The sequence below is a fragment of the Labrus bergylta genome, chromosome 2, assembly GCF_963930695.1.
Source record: "Labrus bergylta chromosome 2, fLabBer1.1, whole genome shotgun sequence".
Lineage (NCBI taxonomy): Eukaryota > Metazoa > Chordata > Actinopteri > Labriformes > Labridae > Labrus > Labrus bergylta.
In genome coordinates, this window is record NC_089196.1 from 23,441,134 (window position 1) to 23,457,886 (window position 16,753).

At 42.0% G+C, this 16,753-nt stretch overlaps 4 protein-coding genes across 7 annotated transcripts; 3 read left to right on the forward strand and 1 right to left on the reverse strand.

Moving 5' to 3' along the window:
• Positions 1-137: 137 nt before the first annotated feature.
• LOC109994230 (betaine--homocysteine S-methyltransferase 1) lies at positions 138-4,205 on the forward strand. Its single transcript, XM_020647474.3, has 9 exons — positions 138-221; positions 1,350-1,460; positions 1,861-1,993; positions 2,112-2,224; positions 2,313-2,504; positions 2,626-2,773; positions 3,228-3,410; positions 3,509-3,737; positions 3,835-4,205. The coding sequence occupies exons 1-9, from the start codon at positions 153-155 to the stop codon at positions 4,022-4,024; spliced, it is 1,368 nt and encodes a 455-aa protein (XP_020503130.2). The 5' UTR covers positions 138-152; the 3' UTR covers positions 4,025-4,205.
• Positions 4,206-4,538: 333 nt separating this feature from the next.
• Positions 4,539-8,513, forward strand: LOC109994238 (betaine--homocysteine S-methyltransferase 1-like). The gene is made up of 8 exons (XM_065949526.1): positions 4,539-4,690; positions 5,713-5,845; positions 6,002-6,114; positions 6,310-6,501; positions 6,614-6,761; positions 7,169-7,351; positions 7,695-7,923; positions 8,049-8,513. Exons 1-8 carry the CDS (start codon positions 4,673-4,675, stop codon positions 8,224-8,226), a joined length of 1,194 nt encoding a protein of 397 aa, XP_065805598.1. The 5' UTR covers positions 4,539-4,672; the 3' UTR covers positions 8,227-8,513.
• A 1,082-nt stretch (positions 8,514-9,595) lies between these two features.
• On the forward strand, positions 9,596-13,712 carry kgd4 (alpha-ketoglutarate dehydrogenase subunit 4). 4 transcript variants are annotated; one of them, XM_065949550.1, is made up of 5 exons: positions 9,596-9,877; positions 10,134-10,241; positions 11,602-11,677; positions 11,978-12,186; positions 13,144-13,712. In XM_065949550.1, the coding sequence occupies exons 2-5, from the start codon at positions 10,188-10,190 to the stop codon at positions 13,159-13,161; spliced, it is 357 nt and encodes a 118-aa protein (XP_065805622.1). In that variant the 5' UTR covers positions 9,596-9,877; positions 10,134-10,187; the 3' UTR covers positions 13,162-13,712. The 4 variants fall into 4 exon arrangements, with proteins under 4 accessions (XP_065805622.1, XP_020503117.1, XP_065805617.1 ...); XM_020647461.2 differs by having other exon boundaries at positions 11,614-11,677; XM_065949545.1 differs by having other exon boundaries at positions 10,172-10,241.
• An 81-nt stretch (positions 13,713-13,793) lies between these two features.
• pdxp (pyridoxal (pyridoxine, vitamin B6) phosphatase) lies at positions 13,794-16,668 on the reverse strand. The gene is made up of 2 exons (XM_020647458.3): positions 15,915-16,668; positions 13,794-14,905 (listed from the first exon to the last, which is right to left on the reverse strand). The coding sequence occupies exons 1-2, from the start codon at positions 16,510-16,512 to the stop codon at positions 14,559-14,561; spliced, it is 945 nt and encodes a 314-aa protein (XP_020503114.1). The 5' UTR covers positions 16,513-16,668; the 3' UTR covers positions 13,794-14,558.
• Positions 16,669-16,753: the final 85 nt, after the last annotated feature.

Genomic DNA, 16,753 nt, shown 5'->3' on the forward strand with positions numbered 1-16,753 from the left:
TGAACACTTTTATATAAGGCAGAGCGAAACAGGAACAGTGGGGAAAGGGAGCTGTGCAACTCCAATACAAGCTCAAGAAATCCAATGGTGGACTGCAGACAGAGGGGTTTTTCTGAACTTTGACTCTGTTGATAAACACCTGATGGAGGCCTATGAAACATTCCCCCTGGAACTGGATAAACCCAGAGCTGACAGAACTACAAACCACCACTCTACTGAAGGTCAATATCCCTGTATCTTTGTGTATGTGTGTGTGTGTGTGTGTGTGTGTGTGTGTGTGTGTGTGTGTGTGTGTGTGTGTGTGTGTGTGTGTGTATGGGTTTGTTTGTACATAATTTGACACGTGTCTGTGTGCAGCACATAGAGAAAAAGGGAGAGAAATGAAGACTGTGTGCAAGACATGTTACTGGTTAACCTGAATAAAAGTAGTGACCAGCGTTCAGCGGTTTCATAACTAGCAGGTCACTACTTCTTCAACAACAGCTATTTTCTTCATCAAGTAACTGTTTATTTATTTCTTTATATAATCTGGTCCAAAAAAAAAAACAACATCCAAAAAGTTTGAATGTTGTTTAAGAGCTAAACTTATATCCGCTTAATTTTCTATAGAATACAACAAGTAAAGCAAGAGATTCTTACAATGAAGACACAATAATATAAATAATGTTAAAAAAAAAAAACTTCAATACATTTTTACTAGATAATGAATACTACCAGAATGATCTCTGCTGACTGAGTTTATGTCAGCTTGTTTCACTGGATACATGTCTGAACCTAATGTCTGCTATAAGCCATAGCTTCTTTGTGAAGACTGACCAAAGACTAGCAAAAACAAGAGTTTTTTTTTTCCCTTGTTATGTGATCTTCAAATATTAGTCCACATCATCTAGTAGCTTTGATCAAGCTCCACACATTACATCAGTGTTGTGTCTCAGGACTAACAGTGATGTTAGCATTTGGACAGAGTGTCACAACCTTTTCTCTTCAGGCCTTTTCAGTTAACTCAAACTTGAAAGGCACATACGTTTGAATAATTGTGTGTGTTACGCAACAAAGATGTTCTGGTCTATTTAACTCATCCTGGTACCTTCTTTTATGAGGTGCACTCTAATTTGCTCCACAAACAAAGAACAGCTGGTTTGGGAATAAGTGAATGTTTAACTTAGATAGACTGAATATAATGAGAGATACAAATACATATCATAAGATTTCTCTTGCCCCCATCGTTCCAGAAGTGACTATCATAAACCCATGCCATCCCTATTGATCTGTGTTGCACAATGTCCAGACAAACATGTGGCAATTACAAATTGGCACAGACATGAAATCCTCCCATATTCACCCAGCAGTATAAAGCTGGTGAGGAGCAACTTTCTGCACTCTTCGGGCTAAAAAAGGGGTTCACTGTTACCAAGTGCTGCAACCGAAACTGGGAAAAAGAGATGGCACCTGGAAAAAAGGTAAAAAATACCTCTCTGCAGATACATACTAGCCTTATGTGTAGGGCTTTAAGAATATCTACTGAAGTTTAGAGTTGTCGTATTTGCTGTTGGACTGTGGTGTTGTAAGAAAGTTGTAAGTGTAAGTGTTGTAAGTGCCTTTTATCTTTGCACCTTTGCACCTCAATTGCCGCATCCCTCATGTTGTCACACAAAGAATAATGTCATATTCATTGCACACATTGCCGTTAGTCAATACTACATTGGAGCTGCAGAATTTGTGTACTGTAAACTTTATTTGAAAGACTTTTCACGTCAGTTAAGTTGAGTCAAGTTGCTATGTTTTTTATAGACTTATTAGATGATCCATCAACCATATTATAAACCTCTCATAGAAGATGGTCATATGCTGCTCCCACAGGGGATCCTTGAGCGTCTGAATGCTGGGGAGGTGGTGATCGGTGATGGAGGCTTTGTGTTTGCACTGGAGAAGAGGGGGTATGTAAAGGCCGGGCCATGGACTCCAGAGTCTGCGGTCACACACCCTGAGGCTGGTAAGACAGGCAGACAGCAAACACATATATTGTATCCAAAAGTACATTAAGTTCATGTTGAGTCCACAAACTCAAAAGCAACATGTCTTCCCTTAACATTTTAAAATGTTTCTGTCAGTGCGTCAGCTGCACAGAGAGTTCCTGAGAGCAGGTGCTAACGTCATGCAGACCTTCACTTTCTACGCCAGTGATGACAAACTGGAGAACAGGGGTCAGAACCTGAAACTCACTGTGAGTGCCCAACTAACGCACTTCAAACCCAACATACACAAGTTTCTGAAGATCTTCAATAAATCCATACCCGTCTTCACTTGTTCAGGGGGTTCAAATCAACGAGGCGGCCTGTGACCTGGCAAGAGAAGTAGCAAACGAAGGCGACGCTCTGGTAGCAGGAGGAGTGTGTCAGACTCCTTCCTACCTGAGCTGCAAGAGTGAGACAGAGGTGAAGGCCATCTTTAAGAAGCAGCTGGATGTTTTCCTGAAGAAGAATGTAGACTTCCTGATCGCTGAGGTGGATTCACGTTGTATTTTATTTTGTGAAGTCATATTAATTCCACATTAATCCAAATATATGATTTGTGGAGCATATATACGTGCCCAGTGGTGAGAGGGTTGTGGATTTTTTTCTTCAGTACTTTGAGCATGTGGAGGAGGCTGAGTGGGCCGTAAAGGTGCTGAAGACCAGCGGAAAGCCGGTGGCTGCTTGTATGTGCATCGGACCAGATGGAGACATGCACGGTATCTCACCTGGAGAGTGCGCTGTCCGGCTGGTGAAGGCTGGTACGTATTTAACAAACGGCAACCACCAGTGTAAAGAAATTAAACCAATGTGGCTGTGCCGAAAAAAAAAAAAATCACTTGAGGCTGGCTTTAACAAACAAAGGAAGCCCTATAAGGTTAAAACTGCCCATCTGAAATAAACATGTTTACAGTTTCACATAAAACAGTTGTGGACCCAACCTCATTTCTTTATGTCTAAGTTATTTATTTTTTTAGCTTAATACTTTGTGTGTAAAAACTGTATGGGAGTTGAGTTTATTTTTAACTAATCTGTTTTGTTCCAAAGTTAGGTGATTAGGTGATTCCAAAATTTCGTCTTCAGCATCCAATGTGTGACGTCACTGAAACTACATAAATTTTTTAAACAGTCTATTGTATTTTTATCTGCTTTACCTCAAGATTCGCGGTTTACGTTTTTTTGCTACATCAATAACTGTATCACTCTGTTTTGCAGGTGCCCAGATCGTGGGAGTCAACTGCCACTTTGACCCCATGACCTGCGTGAAAGCTGTCAAGATGATGAAGGAGGGAGTGGAGAAGGCCGGGTTGAAGGCTCACTACATGGTGCAACCCCTGGCTTACCACACACCTGACTGCAGCTGTCAGGGATTCATTGATCTTCCAGAATTCCCTTTTGGTAATGTGTTTCACATGAATATTGAAATAAAATAGTGACAGACATGCAAAGGGCTGTTGCTCACATGTTGTCTCAATTTCTTTTTCTTATGCTCTCAGCTCTGGAGCCCAGGATCCTGACCCGCTGGGACATGCACAAGTACGCCAGGGAGGCGTACAAGAGTGGCATCCGCTTCATTGGGGGATGCTGTGGGTTTGAGCCTTATCACATCAGGGCTGTGGCAGAGGAGCTGGCACCAGAGAGAGGGATAATGCCCCCTGGATCAGAAAAACATGGCATGTGGGGTGCTGGTCTGGAGATGCACACAAAGCCCTGGGTCAGAGCCAGGTAAAGAATCCTAAATATGAAACAAACAAAAAAAAATGGTAAAGATAATGTTGCACCTTCTTTCTTTGTGTGACCTGTCTTTTTTTTCCCCTCCTAGGTCCCGTCGTGAGTATTGGGAGAATCTCTCGCCTGCATCCGGACGTCCCAAATGCCCCTCCCTGTCCACACCAGAGGGCTGGGGTGTAACCAAGGGCCATTCTGATCTCATGCAGCACAAAGAGGCCACCAGCTCCCAGGAAATGAAGCACCTGCTAGAGATGCAGAAGAAGGCCAAGTCCACTGCATGAGCGAGTCGGAGCAAGAAAAGCCAAGGCACCCATCCCTTCAGTCGGGCAACTAAAGAAGGGATCCGGGGGAAGACTTTCCCAGTTCAGTTTGGAGATTTAAAGCACTTGTAACAGCGATGCTCCGGTGATGGAGTATTGCTATGTAAACCCCAAAAACAATAAACCTCAGTTTGTTACTGAATTTGATGAGTATGTGTTGTAAATGTTCTGCAACAACCACAAACCATTCAAAGGGAATTTTGTGTCTTCACTAATGGATAAATGTAACCAAACATTCACTTATGCATTGATTCAGAAGTGATTTGATCCTTTTTAGTTCCACTATCAAGTTTATGAATCTGTCTATTCAAGGTCCAAAAAAAAAAAAGTAACCCACAAACAAACAGGAAGAGGGTCAAACTCACCGACAACCATAATTAATCTGGATCCAACCAGTAGCAAAAACCCACAATACTCTCATTCAGTGAGAGAGGGGAGGTGAGGGAGTGAACATTGCAGTTGTATAACTCGCTTCTTGCCAATCAGCACGTCTCTTCCTCAGACCCCTCCCCTACTTCAGAGAGATTTATAGTGGCCCTCTGCTCCACTCTAATGTTGCTTCAGTTTCTCAAAGTCTGAGCAGTCAGGGGTCCACACAGCTGCAGGATTATGGCACCAGGAAAGAAGGTATGTGTGGAGTTTTGTGAAAAGAAGCGGTATGCTATCTGGACTTTGCTGTGAAATATATCCACCTTATGAATTATCATAACTTGTAGTTTTGTAGAATGTAGAATTGTAGTGGCAGGATGCTAAGTTTTTAAAGATGCATCAGCTCCAAACTCTATGAGCTCATTGGAATATAAAAGTAATTAAGTGTAACAGGTGAAGCAAATTTACAAACAGTTTTTCTTATTATCCACACATTTCCTAACCATGCAAAAAGATGTGGCTTTTTTGGCCCAGGTTTTGAGATATTTGAGGCTGAGAGTTTTTCATCCATCCCAATGCACAGGACGCAAATAGATATTAAGTATTAGAAAAAAAGAATTAGAATGTATGTTTTGCATATTTCATTATGAAATGCTTTCAAAAATATGAAAACTATTAGATTTGCATCATAAGGAAACAAGCTTCAAAGTTTTTAATTTGAAAGACCGATTATTTTTGCATAGAGACCTCGTCTTAAATCCGACTCTCGGTGGAGAAACCTTGAGAGGAGGTTCGTGCCAGGTGGAGATTTTCTCACACTCAAAAAGTCTGTCAATAAAAAAACAACATTATAAATATCCAGTTCTAGTGCAGATTGATGAGACCTATCACAGTAATTTGTCAGTTTAACCATTTTAAACTTAAAGATTGAATTTAGATATATTCATTTAAGACTGAGATAAGTTAAATGCTTAGATAAAGTTAAACGTTACTCTTTGACCAGCAGGCGTTTTAAAATCAAGGGGTGCAGGTCAATAAGTCATTCTGAGCATTGCAGCTGTTCTCAGACATGTGTTGCTGTCTTGATGACTCTGAGTCAATGGGAGAAGCAGTTGGGGGGGGGGGGGGGGGGTTGGGGGGGGGGGGGGGGTTGGGGTGTGGCACTGGACTTGGGAAGTCACAATGCACGAGGTGTAGATACAAATTTGAACTCGTTTCTTCATTCTTCTGTCTTCTAATTCTTCTAATAATATTGAGCTTGTATTGATGCATTATCACAGGGAGTGTTGGAGCGTCTTGACGCTGGAGAGGTTGTGATTGGTGATGGAGGCTTCGTGTTTGCCCTGGAGAAGAGAGGCTACGTGAAGGCCGGGCCCTGGACGCCTGAAGCTGCCTCAGAGCACCCTGAAGCAGGTAAGAACAAGCTGTGCGACTACTCGTATTTTACTAGCAAAAATGGCTTCTTCGTTATCCTCTGCGTGGTGATTCTTGCAGCACACCTTGTTGTTGTAGTGTTGCAGAGGGATTTCCTTGTATGTTTACCTGTGTTATGTGGGGGGGTTTTTTCAGTGCGTCAGCTGCACAGAGAGTTCCTGAGGGCTGGGTCTAATGTCATGCAGACCTTCACCTTCTATGCCAGTGATGACAAACTGGAGAACAGGGGCAACAAGCTCACCTTCACTGTGAGTAGCAGTGCAAAGAAAAGAGACGTGCAATTCCCTCATCAATGCATTTTAAGCACAAAGATATCATTAAATAAATATTCGTAGGAATATCCGATAAACTGGAAGTCATATTTTTCCTGATATTCTCTCACTTGTTCAACAGGTTTTGCGAGATTTGTTTTTCATGTTTTATGTTTTGTCTTTATTCTGCAGGGAGCTCAGATCAACGAGGCCGCCTGCGACTTGGCCCGTGAGGTTGCCAATGAAGGCGACGCTCTGGTAGCAGGTGGAGTGTGTCAGACTCCTTCCTACCTGAGCTGCAAGAGCGAGACAGAGGTGAAGGCCATCTTTAAGAAGCAGCTGGACGTGTTCATCAGGAAAGACGTGGACTTCCTGATTGCTGAGGTAGAGATTGAAAACTTAAATTTAACAACAGAGGCCACTGAGTTCATTCCTTTTTTTTTTTTTTTTTTCTAGTGTATGTTTGACTGAAGTGTTTTTTATCTGTGTCTTGCAGTACTTTGAGCATGTTGAAGAGGCCGTGTGGGCTGTGGAGGCGCTGAAGGAGACAGGGAAACCTGTGGCCGCCTGTCTGTGCATTGGACCAGATGGAGACATGCACGGTGTCTCTCCTGGAGACTGTGCGGTCAGACTTGTCAAAGCTGGTGGGTTCAGTGTTCTCTGATAAAGCCATGACCATAGCTTTTATCAACGTAACCATACCTTAAACATTCTTTTAGAATATGAAAATTGAAAGTAAGATTTACGTTGAATATTTTTTTAAATGTCTCATCTTGTCCTGACATAACCTCTTTGTGACTAAGATGACAAGGGTAGGATTTACAGCCAGTTGACATGAGATAAGACACATCAGCTGTCTGACTCTAATGAAGTAGGTTCATTACTGGGACTTTCCAAACGTTTGTCCAATAATTGTTCTGCTGAGTCACTAAAATGTTTGGATATACAAGGTAATCAGTCAATTCAACTAACCCAACTGCAAACCACAGTTTGTGCTCTTTCGGTGCTTATCTGTATCAGTCAGCTCACACCAATGCATGCTCTCCTGTAGGTGCCCAGATCGTGGGAGTCAACTGTCACTTTGACCCCATGACCTGCGTGAAAGCTGTCAAGATGATGAAGGAGGGAGTGGAGGCAGCCGGGCTGAAGGCTCACTACATGGTGCAGCCATTGGCTTACCACACACCCGACTGCAGCTGTCAGGGATTCATCGATCTGCCAGAATTCCCCTTCGGTAATCATATACTGTGTTGTATTTAAACATCAAACATTGAAACATTCAGCCTTAAGTGCTTCACATATAGAACAAACATGTAGAAAATAATTGACAATAGTAGATACAATTTTGAGTAAAAGTTAAAAGAGTATAAACAATAAAATGTTAGAAATTAACAAATTAAAATCATTAAGAAAAGTTGAATAAGATAAACACTAGGGATAAAGCTTCATCAACAACAACAAAGAGAGAGAGAGATTAACATTTGACTTTTTGTTAGATAATCGCTCCAAGTCCAAACTACAAAATACACTTCAAATCAAGTCACAGTTTAGCATATTAAGAATGAATCTTCCTTCAGGTCTGGAGCCCAGGATCCTGACCCGCTGGGACATGCACAAGTACGCCAGGGAGGCCTTCAATGCTGGCATCCGCTTCATCGGGGGCTGCTGTGGGTTTGAGCCTTATCACATCAGGGCTGTGGCAGAGGAGCTGGCAACAGAGAGAGGCTGCCTCCCCGCTGCATCAGAGAAACATGGAAACTGGGGTGCTGGTCTGGAGATGCACACCAAGCCCTGGGTCAGAGCCAGGTCAGAAGCAACTTTATATTTGTCAATGAACACCAAAAATACACACCAAACTTAGTCATACAAACAACTGTCTTTAGCACCAGCATGTCGTAATATGTGTTTTCTGGTCTTTTTGTCTCTTGCAGAGCCCGCCGTGACTACTGGGAAACCCTGAAGCCAGCCTCTGGTCGTCCCCTGTGTCCCTCCCTTTCTCTCCCTGATGGCTGGGGTGTCACCAAGGGCCACACTGATCTTTTGCAGCAGAAAGAGGCCACCTCTAAGGACCAACTCAAGCAGCTGTTCGACAGAACAAAGAACCAGTGAGCCAGTCTGTCTCCTTCAGACTGAGTCAAACAGCCATGCAGTGCAGCTACTAATGCTACACAGAGGTGTGCACTGTCTGCATACTGAGCTGCACCTAACAAACATAATGTTAGAGGCTAAATCTTCACTTGAGACTGCATCTGTTCTGTGCATGTGTTGATGGTTAAACTGTAGTTTATGAGAAGCCAGTCATGTTTCAAGTGAAGAGTCGGCCCATCTTGAGGTCGGGACCTTTTTACTTTCCATGGACCAGTTTGTTTAATAAAATAAGATCTGAAAAAATGTGATCATTTGATTGTTGGTATATTTCTTGTGTGGATGGGTGTCTGGATGGTGTTGTGGAGGTTAAAGGTGTTTTCTATCTCTGCTCTATAATTTTCTCTGTGGAGAAAAGATTACCATTGGGCCATGTACACTGTAAAGAATATTTTCTGGAGAAACTTAGCAATACACTACAATAAGCAAAAATAATAAAGACTTGAACATTTTGAAATAGAGCATCAATGCAATGAGCTACAGCCTGACCTTAAATTAACCAATCCTTTATAATTGAGCTCTGCAGCTGGTATTATTGTGAACAGCATATTTGGACTGCATGAATAACATGCAACTGGCTCTCACAATCTCCAAAACATAATATCATATATGCCATTAGAATGAAACCCATTGTTGTTCAAGGTTTCGAGATTTTATATATTTTATACTTTACTTTATATTTTATTTCAGACCCGTAGGTCCATATGGAAAGGGATGATACACCCTTTAATCCAGCAGATGGCCCTGTTCACATACTATGACCAGTATTCTTGACATTGGCTACAAAGATCCTTACAAGTAAAGATGCTCCACCAGCTAGCAGTTACGAAAACAAGCTACGACTACGTAAACAGTTTCTTTTGGTGTTTTATTAATTGACTCCACTTAATAACCCACAATACATGCTCTTGATCTTTCTCTGTTCATAGTGTTGTACCCTCTATTAAAGGGGCACTATTATAAAATACGCTTCTTTTGCAAATGTGTCTATTGGGGCAATAACGAATTAAACATTGGCCTATAAATAGTAATGTTCCCCTCATTCTGATTTAATTGCGTATTATTTTTGTTGGTTCGTTCATTGTCTATCCGGAAAATCCATCAATTTATTTTAAAGATGCGATATGTGTTTAGTGCAGCATCGAGAGTTTCGTGCATTAGATTTATTTAAAGAGGTGGATGTACATTTTATTTTGGTGACACATCTTCAGTCACAAAAGATCTCTGTTGGTTCCTCGTCTTTTGGATTGGACAAGTCTTGACCACATGACCAGGATATCTGTTATCTGTTTTTTTACAAGGTGGAGTGGATTTAAGGCTAGTGGGGGTATGATATCTGCCTTTGCCTAGCACAGAAGTCTTGTTTTGAAATGTTCTATTATCTCACAGGAAATACTATTTCTTAATAATTGATTTAAAAGGAATAAATGCATTTAGGTGCTGTCCTCGACCTCGAATTGTTTTGCTTAGTAGCGGATTAAGGTCTTTTATTTCTCTGTTTGTGTATGCCCTTTTGTGACAGGAGGCTAACTTAAGGCTGGAGTATGGCCTGAACATTTACCATTAAAGGACACTCACTGGGACAAGCACATCTGTCGACCGCCGACAGAAACAGGTAACGACTTTTAAGTAAGATTTAGCAAATAATGTCATATATTTAATGAACTAACCTTATAAAGTCTTGTACACACGTGTTTTGCAGATTAATAATACCTGCTGTGTTATTTAAATTCACCATCCACTGGTGTCGTTCATTTGTATGTGATGAGATGTATGTCTGCACCATAACCAGCATCCTCTGGACCGCTTTTTTTATGCTATAGACTTTACTGTGTAGAATAACAATGGCGCCATCTGGTGGTGTCTTTCAGTAACTACAAGGAGCTTCTTTTTTTTTCAATACCGGAAGGAAACGTGAGGTCGTCATGGGGAGCAAAGTCAGCTCCAAAATGGCAGCTCCGACAGCCCGAGTTATCCAGGTAACTTTGCTCTTTACATGTTTTAATAACTCCAGCTACAGTCGTGATGAGATATGATGAATTTCGGAGGGTAAACAATGTCGCCTCCCTCATTTTTTTTCCGATGACGTAAAGGAGTAAGGCACCTGGGTGTGTCACAGCTTTAAAACAGGAGTTACCCTTGTTGATGTCCTTGTTTCACCGGAAGCCACACAGGAATGTGATGTGTTTTTATTTTATTCAGAAATCAGCGAAACATGTATTTTACAAACTAAGTGAATGTCCATCGTCTGTTCATGAGGTCGTTAACTTTGCCCAAAGCTAAATTTAACAAAGCTGCAGGAAAGGAAACACACAGTCGACATCAGCCATTCAATCAGTGTTTACATATTTCTGTCAAATATTTCGGGTTAATATTGTAATTTTCATTGTAGATTTGAGCAGCCTGTAGAAAATGTAAACAATGTTTGTGTGGATTACGTCTTCACAATGAATTTTAATAATCCATTAATCATTTTGAATGCTTTGAGTCTCGAGCTGTGTGACAGTTGTCTTTGAGTGTGTCTTAAACCAAAGTTATGTCTTAAAATGTTACTTGTTTTTGTTTTTTTCAGTCCAAAAAATATATTAAATTTGCTTTAATAGTTAATATTAATTAATAATATTAAAAAAAAGCAGAAAAGTGTATCTTTAAAAGCTTATTGTGTGTCTAAAAACTATGTATGTATGTTTCACCTGATGTTATCTTATAAAGCATAATTAATTCAGTTTGTTTCTAAGTTTTTTTGATGGTTTAATAATAATAATAATAATTTATCCTTTATTAATCCCACAAGGGGAAATTCAGTTTTACTCTCTGTCTAATGAACATGAACACAAACATGCACAAACAGGATCCTATGGACATGCACTGATGGAGAGGTCTCAGAGTGCTCAGGAGGTGGACTGGCTCCTCTCCAGCCATCAGACCAATTTCCAGACTTGGTCCGTGCCGGTGACCCTTTAATGGTTAACTGTTGTCACTCTGGTGCTTTCTTTGTTTTTACTGTTGAACTGGTCAACAGTGATGTGCTTTTTGATGAATATGATAAAGTTTCATGTGTCAGTTACCCGGGTGACCATGCTGGCACGTCCCGAAGAATGTTAAACCTGTCCACGCTCTGTTGTAAAATATCCTGAGAAAAGTTTGGTGTAAAGAAAACTTGCTTTTACATTATCAGTTTTATACACTTTGAACACCACAAACAGAGAAAATAAAATAACCTTCATGGCTTAAAACCCTTTTGAGGAACGAGGGAAATCTGTTTTCTTTGGTTTTTGGGGGTAAACTGACCCTTAAACATCACACAATACTCCATTTCACACAGCTGTTTAATTTAAGTGTGTGTTGCAGGCGATTCGGCCTCACGCTCCTCTGATCAAGTTCCCCAAAAGGCAAGACCTCCCAAAGCCCAATGGTAAGTATGAAGAAAGTCAATGATTCACATATGATGACCTAAATAAAGAAAAGACCTCTGGGTGATGAAACTGGAAGACCTTTGTCCTATTGTTTCATGTCCACATCTCAAATGTCAAGTTAATGTATCCAAAAACTGGAGATACACAACTTACTTTAGCAACTGTTATTTGAATCTGAACCTATTCCTACATATTAGGTTATATTCTGAAACATGAGGAAACCATCAAATTCGTTATTTGTAATTCCATCTCTGCTTCTCTCAGTCTCAGTAATGGAATCTTTTTCCTCCTCCTTCCAGCCCAAGAAGCATTGAAGTCAATAGCAGTAAATTTAGCACCGCACAACGCTCAAGCCTCCCCTCCAGCTGCAGCACCCCCTCAGATATCAAGATCTCATGTACCTTTGACCCCAGTACCTGGCACGCCGGACACCCTGGCCTCTATTCAGCTACTCACTGCGAGGTACCGCAGGAGGCCGCTGACAGAAAACGAAATGGAATTCATCCAGGTGAGAGGTCAAAAGTGCATCTCAAGATTAAACACAGAACATTTTACTGACACGGCAACCTGTTCAAAGCAAAATGAAGGGCTGGATGTTGTAAGGTGGAGAATGGCGAAACGTTTTTTGACGTCTCATTTGGTATCAGTTAGGAGATAACCTTCGTCCTTGGTGGAAGATAAACCTGCATAGTCAGCTTTGGCCTTAAAACGGTTCCAGATTCTAACAGTCGCCTTTGAGCTGTAGGTAAAGTTCAACTGTTTTGTAAGAAGGGGAGGTGGCAGGTCAGGTGGCAGGTCAGGTGGCAGGTCAGATGGCAGGTCAGGTGGCAGGTCAGGTGGCAGGTCAGGTGGCAGGTCAGGTGGCAGGTCAGGCAAGACATGACTTAAATAAGACACTAAGGAAATCCAAGATGGCGGACGAAGCGACAAAGTCTGTACCTAAACAGTTTTTTCCCTCACATCAGTGCTCTGTGTAATCACACATATTCACAGTATTAACCAAAGACTGTGACGCTTCTTTTTTGTGTACATGTGCACCAGTCAAGATGTAAAGGACATTTCTTCCTCCTGTGCAGCCATTCTGAATTTTCCTGAACATTTTGTGTTGTGTTCATGTCGCCGCCCCCCAACACTGCACAGAAATGTTACTATTTTTCAACCAATCAGAGTTATTTAATGACATATGGTGCAGTTTTGTCCTCAGACGGTACAAACAAATGTGTTCAAAATCAATTTATAGACTTTTTATTCCAGGCACACATTCGCGTCCCACTAAAAACGGTTCTGTGACCCACTTTTGGGTCTAAACTATGCATCCTAATCATCTCAACATTTCAAATCTTGTTACAAAAACAGTTATCCAGAATTAAATTGGACGAGTTCATGTGCTATGTCATATATTTCCTGTTGGTAGATGAAAGCTTCTGTTTACTGATCTGTTTCCTGTGTTGTCTCTTTGCTGCAGCGCGGTGGACCAGAGTAACGAGACACGACTCACTGCAGCCAAAGTCCTTTTCAGTTGGAGATCCGTATGTGTTTCATTCTGTTCCTCAGCACAGAGAACCTAATGCCACATGAGACATGATGTAGAATAAACTATTACAGAAATCCTGTTAAAATGCTACTATATGTTTATTTTTACACGTTAATGTATTTTAAGTTTGTACTTAAGGGACGTCTTTATTCTGTTACAGAAGTCGTAAGAAACTAAATTAGCCTCCCAGTTTTTCCCAGATTGACTTTACTGTAGTATAATCATTCTTTAAAGATCTGTCTTGGGGTTAACTGTGGTTTCATGTTCTGGTAACCTTCACATATTGAGATTTTAAATTGGTTTGAGTTTCTCTTTTAGAACCACAACACCCGCAACTAATGAATGATTGAGGTAAATTATTGCTTTATTGTCACATCTTTTCCTGCAATAAACTGCCAACACTATCGAGGTATATCAATTCACAAGGGCACGTAGCAAAGATGGTGTCGACTTTATGTGAACTACTGCATTTAAAATATTAAAAGAGAATTGTCTTTTGATTGTGGTGTTCATATCGTGCTGAATGAAGATGCAGAATAAACGGACAACGAGAAGAAGAAAGAAAGAAAGAAACATGAAGGTTGAAGTTTTAGTTGTTTATTGTTGATACCGTTGCTGGCATGCTTTATATGGTAAACGTTACAACATTGAAGTTCCACAACAGTGCAGAATGACCAGCCACCATTAATGTGTCACTACCTTTCTAACTATGGGATTTACTAAGCTGTTTCGTACTTCGATGAATAATCGGCACACGTAGTACAGACATGACAGAAAGGCCAAAAGTGAATACACACTTCAACCTCTCTGACTGGCAGATTGTCCTCTTAGTTTCTACCAGAGCTGACAAGAGCTCGCACAGTGTTTTTGTTCTTCTCTTAATGAAGGAGAAGTCACACTCAGGCTAACACTTAAGAAAACAGTTGTGCGTTTTTGAAGTACATGTCTCTAAGTCTGCCTTTCGGCAAAGATTTAAGCAACCTGCTCCTAAACACATGAATGCTGTCACGGAGCAATTCATGGCTTTACAAAAATACCTCTGGATGTTGAAAACCCAATACCAAACATGAAGGTGCAGTATACTCATATTGATAGAAAGACTTACAGCAACAAGGAACTTTCAAGACACAAATGAGCACAACACAAGAAGAAACACTGAGGTATGCACTGGATTAATTACTACAAGGACGCGTCTCGGTCACAACATGAACAGCGCCTTGATATTCGGGAGCATTCAAAGTTTTTGTGTCAAAGTGTCGGTTTGGGACTTATTTTCTTTTTTGCAAACGGCAGACTAAACATTGCACTTGAAATGAAGTAGAAGCAATCAGGAGGCAAAGGACTGGTCAATTGCTCTGTTCGTCTAGTTCCTCAAACGCAGGTAAGAAATCAGCGATGGTGTCGACCACGTAGTCGGGCACCAGGTTGTGGTTGGTGGTGACCTCACTATTCCTGTACTGCTGGGCGTCCTCTATCTGAGACACACCGGTGAGGGTGAGCATGGTGTCGAGGCCGCAGTTGAAACCAAACAGCATGTCTACCTCCAGGCGGTCCCCGATCATCAGGCACTGCGCGGGATCCACCCCCCTGAACTGACTGGAGATACACTCGAACATGAAGCGGCTGGGTTTGCCGATCACTGTGGCCTTCCTGCCCGAGGCCACCTCCAAGGCTGCAGTGAGGGATCCGGAGCCTGCCCCGGATAAAGATAAGAGCAAGGTTAGATTTAAGTTGATCCAAGCAGACATCCTCTCCACAAACCCTTTCATGTCAGTAGCAGTAATGTGAAACTTGTCACTGCAGCAGCAGTTCCACTGATTTCTATTTATTTCAGTAACATGAGAATCAAATTGCAGGTTCTTGAACCTGGTGGGAAAAACTGGAGGTCGTACAATAAGGCCTCACACTTCCACAGGACGGCGAATGACTCATTAACTGTGTGTAAATTATTCAAAAAAAAAAAGATTAAAAGCAAACTATACGGCCAAAGATTTGAGAAACTCTCGCTTTATCTTAAATGTTTGTGGGAGAACTTTAGTCTTTATTTGACATTGGCGATCTGGGATGGCGAGGCTGGACTTGAACCAAGGCCAATTCAATCATAGCTGAGCGTCTTAAGACCCCTTGGAAACCCTAATCGACCAATCTTAAGGCTTTATGGAAGATAGAATATTGTATAATAATACCTGAAAAAATTCCCAAAGCGGAGGCGAGTAGGAAACCAGAATTTAACATTGGACTGGTTGGTGAGCGTACGGTTTAGGCTGTGAATAAGGAAGCTTCTACCCTTCACAACAGAAGAGTAAGACAAGTGGCAATCGTTTTTGTCCACACAACTATCAAACTATTCACCTATTCTTGGTTAATTCGTGGAGGTGAACACAGATGGTGACTTTTTTTGTTTATGGACCAGAAAGGGGAGTTAAGAAGCAGGACTTCATAAGATAATCTTTGATTTGTTAACTGCAGCAGAACTACTGTCAAACCTCAATAGTTTTACTGAAGGTCATGTATTCAATTTTATTTGATGCTGTATAATGAACTAAATGAGAAATGCTCATAAAGGGACACCTTAGGGACACCTTAGGGACACATTAGATTACTGAGCATGCACTGTGGTCCCGTGCAAACATCAATCCATGGTTGAAACTCATTTCACCAAACGGGCGTGTTACACTAGAACTTCACTGTCACCATATTACCTGGGAGTATCCGTCCACCTGACAGGGGATGCCAGGGGTCGTTGTCGGTGGCCAGGAACAGACAGTCCGGGTCCTTCAGGTAGCACGAGGCTTTAGCCAGTTTGAGAAAAGTCAGTTTGTCATCATGTCCCACCAGCACCGCTTTAACATCCGGAGCCAGGTCGCAGTTGTAGATGGTCGCGTCCGGCTCGTCCGCCTCCTCCACACAGGGGATGCCCGCCTCCTGCAGCTCTCTGCGCAGTCCGTCGCAGCCCATGACGAACACCTGGCCGTGGACCTTGACGACGTCTCTCAGGTAGAGAGCCGAGCAGTACGACGAGCTGAAGATCTGCTCCAGTATCACGTCGGTGAAGCCCAGCCGGTAGAACTTGTGCACATAATTCTCCCTGGGCCTGGTGCAGTTGTTGGTGACGAACACTACGTTTTTTCCGTTCCGTATCAACGAATTCACCACCTTCACCGCCCCGGTTATCGCCTTCTCTCCGTGCCACAGGACCCCGTCGCAGTCGAAGAGGATGAAGTCCTTCGCCTCCAGCAGATTTCTCAGCTGCGGACCTCGAATTTTCTGGCAGCCTTTGAAGCCAAAGGCGCCCGCCATCCCGGCTTTTTCCTCGGTTTCCTCCGTGTTTCACCTTCTATTTTCCCCCCATGTGAAAGGCTGGTGCATAATGTGGTGGGGGAAAAAAACGGCGGGTTAGCGATATGAAAACAAATCAATGTCAAGAAATCACATTGCACAGACCTTGGTTACATACGCGGAAAGCGAGCTACAAAAACATTGACGTTAGGTCACGCCCACACCGTCAACACTGACCAATTAGAAGAACAGCATCTCGACC